This window comes from Larus michahellis, chromosome 2 (assembly GCF_964199755.1).
Source record: "Larus michahellis chromosome 2, bLarMic1.1, whole genome shotgun sequence".
NCBI lineage: Eukaryota > Metazoa > Chordata > Aves > Charadriiformes > Laridae > Larus > Larus michahellis.
The window spans coordinates 44,045,912-44,067,918 of record NC_133897.1 but is presented as its reverse complement, the minus strand read 5'-3'; the positions used below and the strand labels follow the sequence as shown (position 1 = coordinate 44,067,918).

Here is a 22,007-nt window from a genome sequence, read left to right as displayed (position 1 = left end):
CACAAGAGGGGACTGGCTACGCAGAGGTTAAACAAGTATCTGACAAGAAAAATGTATTCCGCTAGGATTATCACATATCTGAAGCTTCATATAGGCACACATTTTCACACATAAGTAGGAATTATTTTTGGTAACTACATATATCTTGTAGCATCTTATATATTTGTAAGAAAATGGGTCCCTTTTTTTTAATGGTAGACTGGGGAGAGGGAGGGACTGCATGTATTTTGACAGTGGAAATAGTTCCCAAGTTAGAACAAGAAGTGTTTTTCTTTCCTGTTCGAAAGAGAAAGGTACGTAAGTACAGTTGTTTGACTCATAGTTATCTTCTCTGAGACTCACCAAAGGAGATTCTTTAGATTCAGGGTGTTTTAGAGGGTAAATTTATGTGAATTTACAGTTCTGTCTGATGAGATTATTTATAAGCTATTATGATTAGAGTAGGTATATAGGATTTTTGGGTTTTGTTTTTAATTCTGTTATTAAAATCTTACAAGGGGAGAAATTGAGTTGTTGGCTGCAAGCAGTACAAAACCTCTGGATAGCATTATTTTTCATTACTGACTTGTGAACGTTTTCTTGTAGGCTTAGGAAGACTATAGTCAAGCATTAAGTATTGCAAGTGTTTTAAGACTTGAAGCTGTTTCAGTCCCGTCTTCCAACTTGTTTTTCTTGTGACTTGAAAAGGAGTTCTAGGAATCTGGACCCTTTCCAGAGGTGTGTGTTGATTCTTTTCAAGGAGAGGCAGCAAGCAATTGATTCAGTTCAGCTATGATGTGAAGCACTGAACCTTTTAGAGCCAGCATGGGCAGGTGATACTTAACTGCTTTAAAGCCTGTACAAACTAATATTCATTGGTTTGATGCTGCAGAAGGCATATTTTTGCTACTAATATTAAAACAAAGGTTTCTTGGTGTTGTCAGTATTGGATACTTCTATTTTTTGGAAATTCTGTAGTGTAATGTTAATGGCCAGATGCTAAAGGGGAAAACAGATCTTGTAGTTAAGGCTTCCCAAGCTCTGCATTCTATTTATGGTGGCTGGAAAAGTGTGGTACATATCCAGAGTGACAGTGTTTAGGTTAGAAAGGTTAGGCTCAGGCTGCTTGTTTTGTGACTCCCTTCCTGTAAAAGAGAAATTGGTAGAGTTGGTAAACTTCAATTATGGGCAGACTGCGTGTGTACTAAATAAAGGTACTGCTCTTTACTGAAGCTGTAAGGCCTTACTGTGAAATAACAAATGTCAGTTTACAGAAGAGCTAGAATAGGGAATAACATCTTAAAATAACGTTTTTAAGAGCACCTAATGTTCTTAAATTGATGCCAGACTTTTTGAGCTGCAATGAATGAGAGTAATAACAAAGTAAGACAGGAATTGGAAGTAAGGCAAGAACAGTAATGGCAGAGGTATTTCATGCCATCTCGTAAAAGGCATTTTCTAAGAACCATGTTTAAGGAAAGCTTTCTTAAACCTGAGTTAACATGGTTGGCTTGATATTACCAGGAGCTATCTTTTTAACTGTGTAGTTATTTTTCCACCTTGATTTGAGGATACATTTAGTAGATACAGTTTAAGAGACAAGGGATATATCGTTACTCTTAGCAGACCAGTTACAGGCATAGCAAAGATAAGGAGTTTATACATAATAGAAGTCTTGTTCCAGAAACAATCTGAGGTCAAGAGTGTGTGTCTCAGTAGACTAGTTTTCTGTGGCATAAATCCAAGAAGCAGCTTTCAAGAGTTAAGACGATTTAATAGCTACTCTACTCTCACACAATCCTGTGGCAGGTGTAAGTAGTGTTTACATTTCAAGTGACCCTATTATCTCTGATACCTTCATGCCTTATTTTTCCTTTAAGAAAACAGCTGTGCTTTTCAGTTAATCTTATTTGATAAGGACAGGTAGTTAAATAATCCTTCACATTTTCCCCTCTAGAAGTGAATATTGTATATGTAAGTGGAAAACTTGCTCTACGAGTGTTTTGCAGTTTAATGTGTTATGAGTAGTTAGAAATTTTTTCAGTATTGTGAAAGGGTTTTGGGGAACTCAGAGAACTTACACAGCAACATGTAGTAGAATGTACTGCTAAGACTTTTTTTCAGGTGGCAGGTTTACTATTATTCTACCTTTTAGATACATGTAAATTGCAACTGTCCAAAAACCCGTGAATAGTTCCTGTAATATCTTTTAAGAAAACAAGTTCTACGGGAGCAGGTAAACACAAGTAAAACAACAGGACATTGTAGCTGCTGTCTCTTTAAGATTGTGCTTAGTATTTACGTTTTTATGTTCTGTAAGAGGCTGTGCTAATTTAGACAGGCAGTATAGAACAGGTTTCTTATGGTTCTCAAACTACAGAATGAATACTTTAAAGAGAGAGTGTGCTTTAAGAGACCCCTTAATGGTCTAGAGAAGAACTGTGTTTAACAGAAAAAAGAATTTTGAAATGCTATTTCACATGAAGTTGTATCTTTTTATGTGGTCAAAAAGAAAAAAGTGAAAAATAATTTAGGATGGTCACTAATGATTCTTGCAGACCACTTTTAATCCATCCTCTCTAGTGATACCCCTAAATTGGAAAGATTTTCCCTGGTCCTTAGTTTGAGTTGAACTGAGAACAAGCAAAAACATGTCTATTCAGATACAGTACAGCTAGTCAGGTGTATGAGACATGCTCTGATTCATATGCAACAAAATGTTCACTTGCACCAGTTGTGCTAGTAGCTGGTGCAGGACAAATTGTTATGTCCTTATCATCCAGAAATAAATGTTATCTGTGCCCGGCTTCTTTGTAAGTCACAAAAATTGAGGGATGTTTTCCTCATATGATTTTTAGTGCATTCTTGATTAAGTGAATTTTGGAATTAGGCTGCATTGCTACACCTTCATCACATGTGTTGAAAACTTAGTTATAATATCTTTTGCTATGGGAATCCTACATTATCTAGTCCATGGGCAAATTCCTCAGAACCTCTTGTCCTGTTTATTTATGCAATATTCAGACTTCAGTGCAGAGAGAATAGTTGTCTTCAACTTATTTTATTTTTTGTGGTGTTTATCACAAAGGTAATTCCTTAACAAATGCTTTCAAAATGTTTTCAGACTGCCTTTTGAGAGGGAAAGTTGGCAACCTGATTGTGTAGATGTAAAACTCAATATGGCACCCAAAGTGACTAGACACAGTTTTCAGCTTTGTGTCGTCAGTTTTGGAGGCAGGGGGTTATTTCCAGTTTCTAGAACATTCTTTTTGGAAGTTGATTCTGATTCTGCCAAACACAGTACTTAAAAATTGCTGTAAATTCTGAAATTTTTACTTGCATGTTAAATTATTTGTAAATTACTGGAAAAACATACTGTAACCTCCTGGCAAGTGAACTTAATAGAAATTACTTGAGATAAGAGACTTTTTCTCTTTTTTTATGTTATGAGACTTCTTGATGGTAGCATAACAAGAGCTGAGTATAAAAAGAAGTATGGACTAGTGCACCCCAAAATTAATATTCTTTAGCTAGGAAACAAATGCATGAACTTTAAAAAAAAAATAAAAAAATTGTTAGCAGTTCTGATACCACAGTGTTCCTCATCTTTGAGGCAAATTACTCAGTATTCTACAAACAGAACTTCTTAATGAATGTCCTTGAGACACGTGGTAATTTCTTATTTGTGAAATGGTCTCAACAGCTAAGGAACCCTTCTGCATACTGCAGTTGATGAATGGCTGTTGACAGGATGTTTTATCTTGCTAAAGATGATATTATCCAACTTCACAATCTTGCTGACCAAGTTGGAACTGAGCAGTAGTATTCATACTGAAACTAAGTCAGTATTTTTTGCATATACTGTAAGTAATTCATTAGAATAACAACAGTATTACTAGTTTGATTTCATTTTTGTTTAAAAGCCATGTTAGTGTATGTATAATATATAAATCTGTATGGTATTCAATTTTACTTTAAAGTAAGGAAAATATTCTCAGCTTTTGTAATGACTTAGATCTATTTAATATTACAATCTAGGTGTTGCTTTATGGGAAGTGTAGACTTCAGTAATTTAAGTGATTTTTGCATGGGAACTGCGATACATGTGTAGGGATTCATAATTTTTTTAGCTACGCTTTCCTCCTTATGTAGCTAATGTCAAATAGAAGACCTTTACATAAATACTGAACCTTAAGTGAAAATAATCTTTGAAGGAGGCGATGCAGCAAAGTGTAATTTTTTTTCAATATGCAGCTACTTTTTCTGTAGTGTTAGAGGCAGTGCTGAATATGCTACCCTTGCATTGTTACAATTTCTGACAAATAAGGCTAGGTTATCTAATATTTGCCCTCCAAAACAGACAAAACTGTTCAGTCACATTCTCTACCCTCTAGTAATGGTTTTTCAAAGTGAATCAGCGTTTAAACTTGAATGAATTCATGACAGCATCTGCAGCAGACAATAACTTTGCTTATACTTAAATCTTTAAAATCCATTTTGGGAAATGTGAGTGCTAATTGTAGCATTGCTTCTTAAAACAGAGTTGTTTTTAAAAATGGGTGCCATTCAAAACAAATGCCTTTTACATAAAGATGTAAAATAAGTATTTTATGTAAAATAGACTAAGATGAAAGCAATGCTTTTTAAAAGTTCATGTTATAAACTGTGTCCTAACATTTTTTATTATTGTCAAACTTCTTTTATGTGAGAGAACATCATGTAATGTTTCTGTTCTGACTGCGTCAGAAACTTTATAAAAAGGTAACCAACTGCAGTTTTGTATTCTGCAGCACATGTAAAATTGTTCTTCAAGTAGGATGGCCAGAAAATCGAAATTTAAAGATTTCAGTGAGCTTGATGGCTCTAGATTGCTCAAACTTAAAATTTTTGAGATGTGGCAGAAGAAATAGAAGACTGTACTTTATTCTGCAGCCTGTTGTTTCTTGATGGCTTTCATAACATTTATCTTACTATTTTTAATCTCTTTAAAATCAGTTGTTCCAAAAATTCGCTAAGCCTGTGACTTGATGGAAGTCAGAAGTCTTGAATGGATGACTTTTCCATTTGCAATTCGCTCAAAGCTTGTGTTTCACAGCAGTTAAAGCTTTTAAAGTGTGAGATTTTTTTAAATTTCTGAACATTTTTTATTTTATAAAAACCATGTGCAAGTTTCAGTTTTTCTCAGAAAGGGTAACTGTTACATGAGGCAAGATTCCCTCTCTAATATTTTTCATATCTTAAAATATCAGGAAATAGACGCACTTGGGGGCAAGCTTATCCATTTAAAGATGCGTGCAGCAGTTGTAAAAGAGAGGGATGTCATCAAATTTGAAATGAGAATGTATTTATAACCTATTGATAAAGTGGGAAAACCTTACAAATGCTTCCTTTGAAATATTTTATAAGAACAGTGATAGGAATGTGGAAGCCTTATGTCCTTACAGGGTATGCATCAGTGAAGGGCTGAGAATGTTGGTTTCTTCAGTGGTAGATGAAGGGCCAATCTTCAATCTTAATTGGACTTTTGCTTGAATTGCGTGTTTCTAGGTTTTCTCTCCTCCAACAGAAACAACGTTTTGAAATTACCTTGGGTATGTATCCTTTTTTCTGAGCTCTGTTGCGGAGACAGGCTGGACTAAGCCTTCAGCTCCAGGTCTGACTTGGATGTACAATGCAAGGGCATCTAGTCCCCCTCCCACAGGTACCAAATGCTGGCTCCTTTCCCAGTTGGGGGAGATCCATGCTGGCGGTGGACCACAAAGACCTGGGGTGGAGGTACCATGCTAGAATCCCTGTGTAGCACCGTCAGCTGGCACTAAGCTTTTCCTATTACTGTTACTACCTGCATGTCTAATGTAATTACTGATAATGCTGCCTTGAATGTTGTTGATTGTGTCAAACAGAAATAGTCAATGCATTTTTTTCTTATGACTGCTCCTACCAACTCCTATTTGGTGTTTAAGTCAGGAAAAAAAAATCACTTCTGGCATTTACTACTCCTGCCAGAGCATAATATGACGCTCTCTTTCATTGTGTAGTGAGAAAACACTCTTACTGAGCTGCTTACTGTATGCTGTGCATACGAGATTTTTGGATTATGCCTCTCAATTTTGTCTGTCCAAGTACTGTAGTATAAAGAGCATGTTCTCAGATATACTTAATTACTAGGAACAACAAGAGATTTCAGAATACAGCCCTGGAGGTTTAAGAGACTCTAAAATACACTGCACTGTGGAGAACCTTTGGGCTCCAGCTATGACACGTAACAGTCCCGTGAAAGAATTTTCTTTACTTCTTTATACAGATTTGGTTAGAAAAAATTTTATTTCGAAAGCAAGAGATAGTTTTTGTGAAATAATTCTTTTAACAAAGCACAGAAAAAGAATCATTGGTAATAATAGATTTTTTTTTTATAGACTTCATGCATGGAAGAACAAAATTATATTAAAATATTTAATGTTCACTTTTACTACATTAATTCATTAGAAAATTATTTGAGTGTTTCTTGGGTATGTTTTGTGTGAGAGAAATTCATAAAATAAGCTGTAATACTATTTATTTTGAAATACTTAGTTTGCATCTTACACTGATAACTTCGCTATCAATATTAAATTGTACATTTAATTGCATACTTCAGAAAGGTGGCATTATTTTTAATTAGAAATTAGAGAATTTAGCATACTAGCAGTAATTTCAGTGAATTACTGACTTGAGTGAATTTTCAGAGTTTTCATTATAAATAAATTAAACAAAAGGGTGTGTGTGTGTAAACAAGGAATTCTGCTTGTTCCTTAAGTTTCACCAGAGCCGAGAATATTTGAAGAAGACCTTGGGCTGTGAAGTTTTTTAGGGCATGAAAAGACTTTCTTGTTCTGACTCTTTACTTCTTCCATCTGCCTAAGATTATTTTTCCTGTTTCTGTGTCTATACCTTTGAAGCAGACCTGTGACAGAAAAGGTAGAAGTTATGCCAATAAACTGCATTGAGCTGATTTTTGTGATTACAAGTACTTTCTGTGATGTAAGGGGAATTAATGTCAGGGCATGAGATGACGATAGATTTCAAATGCTTCCTACTAGGGTAATGTGTTTGGGGATGTGAGATAGAAGACATCAAACAGCTGCTTTTTTTCCCTGTTTTATGGTCTTAAGGAACAGATTAGGATCTCTCCTGCAGATCTTCCAATTTTTCCATACTGGAAAGCTCCATGCTGGAACAAGATAGGTTACGACATTATTTTATGAAATAAAGGCTTCTGTGTAAAATAAACGATCTATCTTCAGCTTATTATTTGAAGATTTTTGGAAATGAAAAAGTAATTCTTGTCGTTTTTTGTCTTCCGCAGACTGTTGGGAGCTTATGGGGAAGATGGAGTCAAACTCTTGTCACAAGATGCAGTGTTGGAAGTGCTGATTGGATATTAGGAAATTTTTTTCATGCAGTATGTTGTTATGTGTTGGAATAAGTTGACCGTAGAGCCTGTAGAGTGTCTGTCTTTACAGATACTCAAAGCTTGGCTGGTTGTCATCCTGACCAACCTGATCAAAAAGATAACTTCAGCTTTGAAGTTGGCTGTACTTTGAGCGAGACTAGACCAGATAGCCCACCTCCAGATGTCCCTTACAGGTATCTGCAGTTCAAATTTCTAAGTAACAGGATGTGAGGATTCACGTAGGTATTAACTTGTTTTTCTTGTACTTTCCCTTGTTAACATGGGGAAGAATGTCCTTCTTTGTATGAAGCTTAAAGGGCATCTAGCTAACAAAATATTGGTAGAAAAAAGGAAGTTCTGTGTGTATTTGTACTTACAGGGTTGCCACATCAGAGCGTTTTTGGATACATGTGTTTGATCTCTCTCAGACTTTAGAAGTCATCTATTAGCATTTTCTTAGGCGCTTTAGGGAGAAATCAGGGAACTTAAACAGGGCATATTCTATACTGTCAGTTTTAAAGGTCTTGATATAAGCTGACTTTTGGACTATGACCAACCACGCGATGGAGACATGTAGCAAGCTCCTAACGTTTAAATTTGTTTCATACTGATAAGGACCTTAAGTAGTAAATACTCTTGGCAGATTTGAATAGCTAAGCTTGGATAAAGTCACATTAGATTAAAATGAACAATTATCTCTTGAGCTTTATATTACTAAATTTAGTATTGGGCAGTCTACTAATTCTATTGATTATTGGTTTAAAGTAATTCTGTAACAAGCTTTGCTTGAGAGTGGTACTGTGGTACAGATGCTAGTGTGAATAAAGTTTTGAAGGTCACATAATTGTGTGTGACCTTTCAAGCTTATAAAAACAATATTCAAGGAAAAGGTTGGGTTCCCTTTAGAAATAACACTGATGCTAGTAATATGAATTCAGACCTTTTTAGAGTTAACTTTTTCTCCATTGCTTTCATATTACTTGCCTTTCTGGTGAAGCAAGCTTACTTCTGTGTGAAGCAAACTAAGTTGTTTTGCCTAATTCATTGGGGGTGAAGGAAAAAAAAATCCCTGTATTTTTGTTTCCCCTTGTAAATTGTGTTTGTAAGTAAATCTTTATCTGTCCATCTGCAAACATTAATTACTCCTGTCTGAATAATGAAACTTAAGGCAACACAGACCTACTCAATACAGCTGTCTCTGTTTTTAGAGGGCTTCTCAGTGCTTTGCTTTGTGGAGTTAGAATTAAAGTTAAGCTTGTCCAAATTTTGTTATGCAGTTTTGCCCTCCCTTTTGGAGTTGAATATACCTGCAATATGTTTTTTGGTAATCATGCTTGTATACTCAACAGCAGTAGTTTTGGATTTCTTAGGTAGTGGTGGAGATGTCTTTGTTTATTAATGTCCATGATACCAAGAAAAGGGCCCCTTTCTTAAGGAAAATCTGGTGCACTCATAAGCTGCTGTTTGCAACAGCCAAACTTCTTTTGGTTAGTCTATTGTATTGCCACCCCTCATGCGTGCTCCAGAAAATAAAATAAAATTCAGAGGCTCTTTTTCAACATCAGGTTTTTTTCTTGAAGTTATTCTGATAGAGTTACATTGGATTGTGATGCATTTTCTTTAATAATAGCTGAAGATTGTCTTGCTCATCAGCATTTCACGTTAGTCTCAAAATACAGTTGCAGGTGTAGCAGTCTGATCACTTTGCGTATACAGAAGTGATTTGGGGAAGGTATTCTTGTTTTACATTTGCCTGCAAGACAGTGCCTGTAAGAGGAAATAGCCATTCACACAATAGTCACTTCTGGGCAGCGTGGGCTGAAGGGTAGGATAACCCATTGCTAGCCTGTTCCCCTGTCTTTGTGATACCCTAATCTGTTAGGGTAGTGAGAAGACACTTTAAAGAAAGTTCCCTTCTGGATGAGAATGTAATAGAATCATAGAATGGTCGGAGTTGGAAGGGACCTTAAAGATCATCTAGTTCCAACCACCCTGCCCTGGGCAGGGACACCTCCCACTAGACCAGGCTGCTCAAAGCCCCATCCAGCCTGGCCTTGAACACTTCCAGGGATGTAGCCTCCACAACTTCCCTGGGCAACCTGTTCCAGTGCATCACCACCCTCACAGTAAAGAATTTCTTCCTGATATCCAATCTAAATCTACCCTCTTTCAGTTTGAGGCCGTTACCCTGTGTCCTATCATTACACTCCCTGATAAAGAGTTCCTCCCCATCCTTCCTGTAGGCCCTCTTCAGGTACTGGAAGGCTGCTATGAGGTCTCCCCGGAGCCTTCTCTTCTCCAGGCTGAACAACCCCAACTCTTTCGGCCTGTCCTCACAGGAGAGGTGCTCCAGCCCCTGACCATCTTTGTGGCCCTCCTCAGGACCCGTTCCAACAGGTCCATGTCCTTCTTGTGCTGAGGACTCCAAAGCTGGACACAGTACTCTGTAGGTTGTGGGCTGCTCAGGTTGAAGACTAAGTTGGCACTGCCTACTTGGTGTGCCTTGAAGCAGTTCAGAGGCACCTGGGCATAGGGATAGCTGAGAGGTCAGTGCATTTTGGGTAGGAAGGCAATTTGGTATGGTTGCAGGTTGTTTGAAAACACACGTGGTTTGTTGCTAATTTCAGCTCAGTTTTCCCTAGCTTTTGCTTGTTTCCTTGCAATGTATCTGCTCTCCTCCAAACTTTTCCATTGAAAAAAAAGTTTCAGTCAGACTGCGGTTTTGTAATAGGGGAGAGACTTCTCGTTCCCTTGTTCCACCTCTCCTCCGTGCAGCAGCATGGTCTTTGACTGTGGAAATGATCACACTATTACAAGTGCTAATCTTTGCAGTAGCAGGGAGAATGGTTTAAGATGGGGCTCTTAAAAAAAAAAAAAAAAAAAAAAAAAAAAAAAATTGTTTTTTTTTTTTTTTTTGTTCTTCAGTACAGAAAGCAATGCAGGATTTTTGTCTTAATTTATGGGAGCAGCAAGAGACCAAAATGTGAAAGTTGTTCTGATTTTTCAGGAAGTAAAATCTTGAACAATTTCAGATTTCTGAAATCTTCTAGAAAGTAATCACCTGCAAGGTTTTTTCTGTGCAATGATCAAAACACATGCTTAAAACAGTCTTATTAAGAATATTAAAACAAGCTGATGATACAAAATGCTCTTATTACTAGAAATATGTTTGAGTTTTTCCTAGGAAAAAATAGTTCCTGCAAAAAATTAAACACTGATGCTGAATAAAACTTTCTAACTCTGTATAACTATAGTTTTCACACTTGCTAGTTGAATATATAAAATAAACCAAAAATCCTGTCAGGGATGATAATAGCGTTTGCAGTGAGTGGTGGGTCACTCGCTTGCACCAGGCAGCTTTGAGTGCTGTGTGGTGAGTAATGCAGCTATTTTTGAACCTAGAACTTTTGCTTTCCCTATACATAAGATTATTGTATCACAATGGTATCAATAACGTGACCATTTTTAATGGTACCTAGTAATATTATGTATCAAGGGTATTGATTTATGTTTAGGCATCACATTTGCATTAACTTCTCTGGCAATTGCATTGTGCAGGCTGCCTGGCCGGGGCTGAGTGCTCTTCTTGGAAGAAGCTCACAAAAGAAAAATCTCTCTCTATAAATAGGACTGATGAATGCTTCAACAAATTAATCTGTTTTCCAGTCTTACATGGAAACAGATAGCTTTTAATATGCTTAATTTCAGATTTGGTCATAGTGCTTATCAGTCGACTCTAATTAGAACTAGTGTTGGAAGTCTGTCAAGAACCAGGTTTTGTAATTTGAAAAGCAATCTTCACCAAATTAATTAAATGTTGAACTTACTCATGCATTATTACTGATTTTTGCTTAGTCTTTTTACTCATGTAGCACTGTAAAAATACAGCTTTATAAAAGTTTTGTGTATCTTTTTGGGCTTAGACATTATTTTCTTGGAAAACAACCTTGACATACTACCATACTTTATTACTTTAAAGCTCTGTAATCACCAGAATTTTTCAATATCCTTAATCTAGTGTGTGTATGCTATACACACATACATATGTGCATGTATGTGTACGGTCACAACTCGTGGGGCTTGCTTGCCTTCTATAAATTTGCTGAATTTGCATCTCTCTAAGAGCTGGAAAACCACTTCCTTTTCCTTTTGTTAATGTCAGTCTTCTGTAATAACTCTTCTGCAGTATGAAACAAAGTATCTAGCATTAACCTCCAGGCTTATAGTTAATGTGTCTCTTCCTGAGATTGTTTGTTTAAAAAGGAATTGAAAATGTTATTGTATATGCTAACTCCATTATGGGAGACATGGTACTACTATGTTTGTAACAGTCTGTTGATTGATTTCTTTTGCAAAGTTGTTGATACTAGTATTGCCTTAATGTGAAAGGTCAAAGGAAAAACAAGATGTTGAAAGTATATGTTTTAAAGAGCAGTATGCATTAACTTGAAGATGCACTATCTAAATTTATTAAAAAATTCTAGAATAGAAAAAAACCACTCCAGCCGTCTCTGTAAGTTATTTGATGTTTTGGCATACATTTCCAAATGTATGTTCCTTTTATGCTCCCGAACTGATACTAAACTAATGGTATAGTTGAACACCAGGTTCACCTAAATGTGTCACATGCTACTTGAAGAAATATTGGCAGTTCAATTCAAGCAGTGAGAACTCCTTGCAGACTCTACATTATGGGTAATTTCTTAATGAAAATCTTACACTGAACTAGAAGGTTAAATCTTGCCATTGTAACAAGTATCCTAATGTGGATCCCTGCAAACAAGAGGAATATTGTGTAATTTCTCTGCCTTGCCCTGGTGTTTATCAAGTAGCTTCTTCCAGTGTTACAGGTCAAGCTTGTGTTTCTGCATTACTTGTTTTACAACTGAGTTGGCAGTGGTAATATTAGTTCACTAAAGGTAGTTTTGCCGGCTGCTTTTGGGTTTCTTTTTGTCAAACTCCTTGTCTTTTTGACTAAGACACTAAATTTGTGCAAGAGGCTTGGTTTTGCTTGATGGTTTCCTTTTAACCTTTCTTGAAAAGGCCACAGAGCTGTGTATATTGGCGTTCACGTCCCATTTGGAAAGCAAGGCCGTCGACGGCATAGGCATCGTGGACACAGGCATCACAGAAGAAAAAAAGAAAAAGAAACTGACAGAGAGGATGGCCGAGAATCTCCATCATATGGTAAGAAATCTGTTGTGTGAGTTCTTTGTATCTCTTGAAAATAAACTTGTATTAGTTACTCTGTGCTTAAATGTTGTTTGTTTTGTGCCGTTTCTTTTATTCTCACTGTAATTAATGTCTTTATGTACAAACGTGCAAGGATTTTGTGGTTGTGTTTTATCTAAATCATAAGCTGTTGGACTTCATCCAGGTGTCTGCATGAATGTTCAGCAGCCTGCACTGAATAGCTTATACTAGAGCTTCATAATACTCGCCTGTAGCATAAAAATCTGTGTTATTTAAATTAGATACTTTTTTTCAGATTGTGTAGTCTTGTATTATTCTTCCTCTGTCATTCAAGATTTTTTTAAAGTATGAATAGAGCTGTGAAACAGCATTTGCCATGATAATTTGATCGATGATCTATTAAAATATTCACTTCATCTTTCTTGCTGTCTGTTAGTAAAGGAATTGTACTGCTTCCGAAGTTTTAGTTTTGGATCAGACACCGCCCCCCAGCCCACCCCTTATCCTCTTGATGACTTTGTCATATCATTCTCTGAAATGAAATTACTTGGCGGTACTCTTGGCAGTTTTTCTTCAAGACCTCAAACCCGCGTTGATTCCTAGACTCTGATGAATGGGAAGGTTATGGTGCAGTGTTGCACTTCAGGCATGGACACTGTGCTGTTCACTGTCGCCTTTCTATGTCTAGAACCGTTCTCTACATGGGGCCAGTTCCCTGAAACAAAGGAGTTTTCAAATGGGAATGCTTTGACAAGTCCTCTTTTACCATTCTCCTACAGTTCTTAGTTTCATCAAAACTTCCACACCCAAATACAAATTATTATCATTTGATCTTATGTTTGTAGGTTCTGAAGCAGCAAGTAATATTAAATAGATAGAAATTCACTTCTCTCTTCTGGTCATTTCTGTATCCTGGATACAGAGGATATGGCAGATTCTTGGGATATGTTGATATGTACAGCAGACATACAGTCTGCTGTACGTCTTCACTGATAATGAGTGTTGTTCGTATTGAAGAGCTCATTTCACAATTACGTTATTGGGTGATGAAGTATGCCACAACAGCAATGCAAAAGCAAAATTCAATTTTGAGTGAAGTTTATTAGTAATTCAGATGTTATGTCTGAATCTAAAAGGTGATCATCTTCTGCAGTGGAAGCATACAGTTGTATGTTCAGATCTAGCAGCTGTGAGAGTAATGTTTCGGTGAACAAAGCACAGTTTTTAAAATTGAGGTGTACCTGGATTTTCTATCTCTGACCTTCCATGAGATAACATTGTGAATACTACGTTATTGAACCCTTGTAATTTGAAAGCTCTCCCTTGAGTTGAAACAAGATCTGTGTATAGGTATTAAAAATACAGCTAAAACCATGTGTTTTTATAATTCCTTTTTTTAAAGTTTTGCTCATAGCAGTGAAGCTCACTACTTATATTTGATCAAAAAAGCTAGTTAAATTTTGTTACAAGTTATTACTGAGCCTGTTCCCCTAAGCATTATACCATGAGAAGTTAAAATATTTCCTCAACATTTTAGCTGTGTAGTTTCTGTTTTCCTATGCTAATTTATGTACAGTGCTCCAGCCATGCAATGAGAAAGGTAATAACTTTTTCCATCCAACATAAGCAGCAACAGGCCATTGAAAAATCTGCAGCTTTAAAAATATGAGTACCTGGGTGCCCACTATATAGAGCGGCGGAGGGGGGGGTGCAGGGGGGAGAAAAAAAAGAAAAAAGCCATCTGTATTTAGCATCTTGAATTATTACTAGAGCAACCTATTTATAAGTCAGAGTATTTGTTTCTGTCAACCTATGGGGGGTTTTTGGTTTTGTGATTTCTGACACACACATACACACCCCCCAATTGGTGTCTCTGTGATGATGGTATCATTTATTTTGTTCTCAAAGTGAAAACAAGGTTTCTAGCCCTTTGGTATATTAATTTTTACTTTCTTACTAATTCTGCTGTTGATCTTTATTTTCATATTGTTAATCTGTAGAAGAGCTAAAAATACTTAATTGTGTTACATAAACACAAATTTCCAGATGTTTTGTTTTCAGAAACAATGAAAAATTTTAAAAGGGCCTCCTTTTAAAGAAATGTCCATGTTTCATTTGTTCCTCCTGCCTCTTGAAGGGGATATTGTGCTGCATATTTCTAACTGAGTAGGAGATTTAACTGTTATGTGGTGTTCTTGCATAATAGAAGTATGAATTCTTTTAATTGTTCGGTTTATTCTTTTCTTCAAGACACACCATCCCAACGAGTGCAGTTTATCTTGGGTACTGAAGATGATGATGAACACATTCCCCATGATCTCTTCACTGAAATGGATGAACTTTGCTTCAGGGATGGAGAAGAATATGAATGGAAAGAAACGGCTAGGTATGCTAAATAAAAGTAGATTGTTTAAATGTGTATGTTCTAGTGATTCTGTTTCAAAGAACTGCAAACCAGGTCTAAGTTAGAATTTTCATGAACTATAGGAGTTGTTCACTCAATTCATACTCAGCAAATTAAAACTTCTGTTGTTTTTGTCCAACTCTGAAGAATCAATATGTTTTCTCAAGAGACCCTCCGTCTTACTGGTGCTGTGTTGACTTTCTTAAAGCTGATCATGCCAAGCATTGTGAAAGGGAAACTGTGTTTAGTTATAAATACAGGTGTTCAGCCCTGAAGCACAGTACTTACAATCTCGGAAATCTCTTTGCTCTATTATTGCTGATATATTAGCGTCTATTTTTTTCACTCAAACATAAAGAAAATTGGGTATTTACATATGTTCTTCTTAAGTAGTATTTGATTACTTTTTTTGCAAATTGCATGCATGAACATTAAAGGATGCCACGATTATTTTTGGCCCATGTTGGTTTAGTTGGTTCCTTCTACATATGCATTGTAATAAATTCTGCTGCGTTTGGTACTTCTAATTACCTTATTGCATGTTAGCTTTTGCAGAAGTTCAATTTACAAAATGCACATGAGTCACAATCAAGATCAATTTATAGTTGCGCATATTAGTGTTACCTAGCTCTTAAATGTCTGACTTAGCACCCTAGGAGACTTGAACATTGTATATGGTGTGTTTCAAACAGCTTTCTAATCCTAAGATACCAATGAAACTGAGATATGCAAATCAATTAGCAAGGCACAGTCCCACACTGTTCACAAGAACTCATGAGTCGAACAGGTATTGTTCAAAATAAAAGAAGCAAAGTGGGTGAAAACTAAAACAGTTGAGTGGAGTTAAAAGTCCTGGTAAACATGTTGGAACTGTCAATCAGTTGGGTTGTCTGAGGAAATGAAAGTAGGTATGAGCTGATGAGACTTCCTGTTCCATGTCATGAGAAGTCACAGGGAAGAATGGGATTGCTCGTCTATCTTCCAGGAGAAATCTAAATACGTGTGTGCATTTCAGGTGGCTAAAATTTGAAGAGGATGTTGAAGATGGTGGTGATCGATGGAGCAAGCCTTATGTAGCAACGCTGTCTCTGCACAGTCTCTTTGAACTGCGAAGCTGTATTCTTAATGGGACCGTCATGTTGGACATGAGAGCAAACACACTAGATGAGATAGCAGGTTGCAGCAAAACTTTTTTTTTTTTAAATACTTTATTCCTAAACTTTAATCTATCACTTGAGACACCTTTGGTGGTATCTTTCTATGTTCTTGAAAATACTGTATTGAAGAAATAGGTATGTGCGTGCTTACTGAAGTTTTCTTCATCTCATTGTAAAGAGCTGATCCTACAAACTTCACTTATGAGGTGCCTCACTGGATACGTAGGACCTCCTTTAGTACATGCTTTAGGATGAGGCCCAGAATTTGCCTTTATGCTCTAATCCCTGAACATGTTCTTTGTCTTTGTTTCTACAGATGAAATGTAAATATCTGCCAGAACACTTTAGGATTTATATGTGCAGTTTAGTACCATAATTAATAATCATAACTTGGCTGATGCCATTAGTGCAGTTGATTGTTGCACATCTGCTATTTTTTTCACCTTTTTAAGAGGTGAGCAGAAATAAACTTTGTACATGTTGTTTGACCTACTGTGTTGAGTGTCCTCACTAATCACATGGTCATTTTGGATACTATAAAATTAGCATTGAAGGCTTTTTCATATACGTATATATACCTGCTTAGCCTGAATGCCTTTGAACTATTTTTACATAATTTTCCTGGTATCTCTTGCTACAGGTACCACACAGTGGAATGCCTTCTCAGGAATCATGCTAGGCTTAGGGCTGACCAACATGTATGTGAAGGATGAGGTGTTTTGGCATTAAAAACTTTGGCAGTGCTTGAAACTTTTTTTTTTTGCTTTGTTTTGAAATCTTTGAAATTCACTCAGGAAATTGGTATTCCCTTCGTATTTTCCTGACTTCCTGAGAAAGAGTGTTCAATACAGGGTTTGTAAAAGCAAGATTTTGGTTTTTAATTTATTTTTAATAATGAAATGTAGCAATAATCTTAGTACATAAGAAAAACAGTTATTGCTTAATTCTGTGCAAGCAGCACTCTTTTAGTAGGTATTTTAGTTGGAACTAGGTAGGATGTCTTAAGAGATTGAATTTTTTACAAGTTAATTTTAAGTGTTGTTACAAAGCATGTAGGATAACAATCTCTGGCATACAAATGTATTGTCTTGTTTCACTGAGCCAGGAATACCTGGTTAGGTGTTCTTGATTCTCACTTAAAACAGGAGGGAGAGGGTGGCCGGCTTCCTTCTGAGAAGCAAAACAAAAGGCGTGTTGCCAATAATCCCAGAAAGAAGCTGCACTGTACTGATAGAGACTTCGCTGCATATAATTTTGTCTGTAAGGTGGTGTTCCAAGCCATAATCTTTTTCATTGTGAAAGTTCTGTGTAATTGCAGTTTAGCAAGACAGTTAGGTTCTTGATACATCAGTTAAGACTGGGAAATTAGATTTTAGAAGTTTTGTCACATAGGTTCATGTTGATTTGTGAGTGGGTTTTTTGGGTTTGTTTTTTTTTTTTTTAATTAAAAAAAAAAAGCTAAAAAATCACAGCAGGTTTTCCCAGACATGCAGGCTTTCTTTCCTGTTGTGAGCACTCATGAGAATCGAAACTTGATCATGTTTGACAGCTGATTAATTAGTTTTTAGATGATGTGACTAGCTTTTGTTTTACACTTCCTCTTCTACAGCATGTGAATTGCATGAAGTTTGGTAGAGAGCCTCAGGAATTTAGAGCATCTGAAGGTGACAGAGGAGTTAGGGAATTCATCTCGTCCTGTAATAACTTTCACTTTGGTATAGTTGTATACTTTTGAAAAAGGGAACACCAGGTTAAGACTGTCTTAAGTCCATCGTGTTTCTGTCTCTATGTGTTCACTTCTAGTGAAGGATTGTTGAATACATAGATAATTTTTTTTTTTTGAAAGGGGGTAGCCGTTGAAAGTTGAAGTAAATGACAATAAGTTATAAAATATTAAGTAACTTATTTCTTAAAATGATGCTACTAATAAATTCTGACTTTTGGAGCCGCATGTTGTGCTTTCCTTATTCTCACATTTGCTTGTTTAGTGACATCTTTGAAAATTTCCTGTGGATTCTTGAAGATGACTTTGCTAAAGAAAAGACTTTTTTTTTTAAAATAGATTTCATTTTTTTCTTATTATTTGGTGCAACTGAAGTGTTTGAGTGTGGTGAAGGAGAGATTTGGTTGCTATACATATAATTTTCCTTTTTGTTGTTGTTATTATGTAGATATGGTTTTGGACAACATGATTGCCTCTGGCCAGCTTGATGAATCCATAAGAGAGAATGTGAGAGAGGCTCTTCTAAAAAGGCACCATCATCAGAATGAGAAAAAATTCAGCAATCGGATTCCCCTGGTTCGGTCTTTTGCAGATATAGGCAAGAAACATTCTGACCCTCACTTGCTTGAACGAAATGGTGAGATAAGTTGTAGCATCCAGTTTGTTCTAACCTGTTAAGTAATGTTCTCACTGGGAGATGAAGGAAAATTCAGCTGATAATAGCAGATAAGTGTTTCCTTCTTGATAAGCAAAGAACTAATGATAAGTGTGTGCTATGTGTAGCTATAGATGATGTTTCTGTGTATTTTTGAATTTACTCAAATGTTCTACTTGTGCCTGCATACATCGCATGCGTTATTGTTTTGAAGTATAGAAATAGACCTACATTGTTTCTAATGGTTTTTAGGATATGCTCGAATAAAATGTGTAATGTTTGAGGAATTTCAGCATCGTGGCATAGCTTTATATGTTTGTCAGATGGATCCTGCTTGCTTATTCAGTCTTTATACTAGAGATTTACTTTGTGGTAATGTCATGAGTTCAGTGATGCTGACAATTACTGTGTGTTAATCCAGGGTTGTTATGTTAATATGACCAGAAAAAGTTCACTATGCTAATAGTGAAGAAATTACTCTTAGCCAGGACACTGTTTATTTTTACCTTGCTTTGTAGAGAAGGATCTAACGGGGCTGGGTTGGGGGGAAGGGGGGAGGGGCACCAAACCCAAGAAAGATATTTGCGATATTTTTATAGGCTGTACCACATCTTTTATTGAACCAGTTCCTGAAAATATTCTGGAATATCAATACATTTTACTAGAGACATCCAGTTCCAAAGTCCAAATAGCAATACATACTGCAGAGCAGCATATTTTATTCTTGTATTTCTTACGACCTTTATTTTTGTCTCCGTTCTTTATGTTTTCTTTTGCCTTGCATTAACTAAGACATGTTTTTTGGTTTAGTGAAAACTTAGTACTCATTTCACGACTCACTCCTTTAAGTGAAGTTCTTTTCCTGTCTTGAAAGATACCTCATTGCTTAGAACATGTTTTACTTAAGTGCTTGTTGGGAGCTCTCACTTTGAGAGCGTACTTGGAGTATGCTCCAGCAAATGTCCAAGCTTGCTGGTACTTTTTGTTAGCTAGTGAATATATAATGCATGCTTAAATATTTCCCTGATAGTTCCAGAATTATTTGTTCTAGAATGAAAATACAGATAATTCCTATAAGAGCATAATTTCTTCAATAACTTCTGACTTCCCCGTTTTGTTCGGTATACGTGAAAATTTCACATATAAACTTGGTTTTGCCCATCCTTGAACACTTGTATCCCCAGTTCTAATTCTGAGAATTTTGTATTCAAGGTCTCTTGCTTGTCAGTTACTTCTTCTGTATCACTTCCATTTTCCAGTGCATTTTATTCTTAATAGTATTCCTACAACAGAATATGGGATACATGCTGAAATAAGAAACCAGTATAACATGATGAACTCTTTGCTGGTGTATACAGATTTACTTTTTTTTTTTTAATAATGCTATGATTACCCTCTAATAAACCGGTAAACCAAACACACATATGTGCATCATACTTTTTAGGCTCCTTTTTAGGCTGGGGACATATCATGTTCATGATTCATCACAGATATACTGACAGAAGTCTAGTTATTACTGTAGTGATTAATATAGACAAAATCAACCAGTTTGCTTTATTGTTCCTCATGTCTTTACTGCACTGCAGTTTTAATAGTTAATCTTTTGAGGCTTTCTTTCTTAATGTAAATCAAGTTTGTATCTGTAGGATCCGCTCTTCCATTGTTGGGGGGGGCAGGCGGGGAGGAAATGCATGTGGCCTTTACCTCGGCATACTTTCTGCGCCTCCTTGTAAATTTTTCTAGGGTCGTTCAGCGTATTGGTCTCTGTAAGGCCTAGTATAGGTGTGAGACTAAATATGCCTAGTTTGCTGTTTCCTTGCTTGATGGCATGGTACGTGAAAACAGCATGTTTTTAATTTCAGGGATTGTAGGAGAAGTAAGCTGAAGGAAGAACTGAAATCCATTACAAACTGAAATCTGAGGGCACCATGCTAAGACTATGTTAGTGGGACACTGAAACTGGATAGGGCAAGGAAAGTAACAATGGATTTTTGAGAAACACGTTTTGTTTTAGGCACAGCAAGAAGAAATGGAGAAGGGACTATAATCTCATCCATGTGCCCTCTTCAGTATTTTGAGACTACAGCTGTCTAGGAAACTTCTTATTAAAACAAGACTTTTATTGGAAGACAGCTGCATTTAACATGATTAGATATGTTTGATCATGTTCGTTTGGAATATTTTAATTTTAGAAATTAACTGTTCTTGGTATATAACGGATGCAGTTAACTGTGAAGTCTTGTAATGTTTTGGCTGCTAATGATTTTTTTTTAAATGTATTTTTTTGGATGGCCTTAAAGCTGTGCAATTGGGAATGAGAAATTCTTCTAGGAAAATTTATGAGTCAGTTTCAAGAGACACAATTTTTTGTTGTTGTTATATTAACAGATCTTACTGATTTTAAGATAGTATCTTCTCCCACATATCTTTGGCGTTTTAATTAGACTTATCGGTAATTTCTGACTTTTCTAATGTTTGAAATCAGATTTACTCTTACCATACTTGCATGGGTATGACACTTGGCCTGTAAAGCTTGCAGTTTACTGTGTAAATTGTTAATGGGTATTGGTTTCTGGTTTTTTAGTGTATCCCTGTTGTAAGCCTCATGGTGTTTCATTTGTTTTATCTCAGGGGAAGGCCTTTCAGCCTCCCGCCACTCTTTGCGAACAGGTCTCTCTGCCTCAAATATTTCCCTGAGAGGAGAAAACCGTTTGTCAGTTCTTCTCAATTACCTTCTTCCTTCTTCAAGAGCTGGAACCCCGGCAGCCTCAAGGTGTACAACCCCTATAACTACCCCTCAAAACACACCACCCTCCAGTCCTACCTGCAGCCACTCGCCAACCACAGGTGCCCAGCCAAGTCCACTTCAGGGCAAGGAATTGCTGGTGTCGCCTACCAGTGATGATATTCCTTCAGTAATAATCCACCCACCTGAGGAGGACTTAGAAGTGCAGGAAAGCCAGGAAAAGAAGACAGAGGAAAATATTGTCAAAACACCAGGCAACTATCAAAATTTAAGCTGTCCATGTGTGATGCTCTCTGGATCTGGATCACTTGCATTGCAATGTTGTGGCACATAACTTGGGCACCAAGGAATACGATAACTGTTACTTCTGCCTGCATGTTTTATTTCTTCTCAGTTGTGACTGTTTTCTTGTTCGGCTTTTTTAACTTTTTAGCTTTTAACTAAAACCAGCAAAAAAATTCTTTAATTAACCTTCGTTTGCGTAATGAAAAAGGAATATGGTTGTAAATTATAATATATAAGCAAAATGTCAAAAATGGTGGCCTTTTCCTTTCACTCACCTACAGTTCATGTCAGATTTTGCTTTGTTGTTTTTGTCAGTGGTTGAGTTAATATTTTAAACCAGTGTTTGATATCCTGACATAGCTACAGCTGAAGACATAGTGAAGTATTAGAGATGAATATGAAAAGAATTAGGAAGAATGCAATTATCAGTGGT

At 36.4% G+C, this 22,007-nt stretch overlaps 1 protein-coding gene across 7 annotated transcripts in view; it reads left to right on the top strand.

The window, feature by feature from the left end:
* Positions 1–22,007, top strand: part of SLC4A7 (solute carrier family 4 member 7) — a 103,822-nt gene that overhangs the window by 47,553 nt on the left and 34,262 nt on the right. For 4 of the 7 annotated variants that reach the window (XM_074575078.1, XM_074575077.1, XM_074575074.1 and 1 more), the window contains exons 3-7: positions 12,455–12,598; positions 14,855–14,990; positions 16,024–16,184; positions 18,337–18,525; positions 21,175–21,543. In XM_074575078.1, the coding sequence (XP_074431179.1) occupies positions 12,455–12,598; positions 14,855–14,990; positions 16,024–16,184; positions 18,337–18,525; positions 21,175–21,543 (999 nt within the window). Of the gene's footprint in view, positions 1–12,454; positions 12,599–14,854; positions 14,991–16,023; positions 16,185–16,482; positions 16,620–18,336; positions 18,526–21,174; positions 21,544–22,007 lie in introns of those variants that run through there. The other 3 variants (XM_074575079.1, XM_074575080.1, XM_074575081.1) reach the window with 2 other exon arrangements.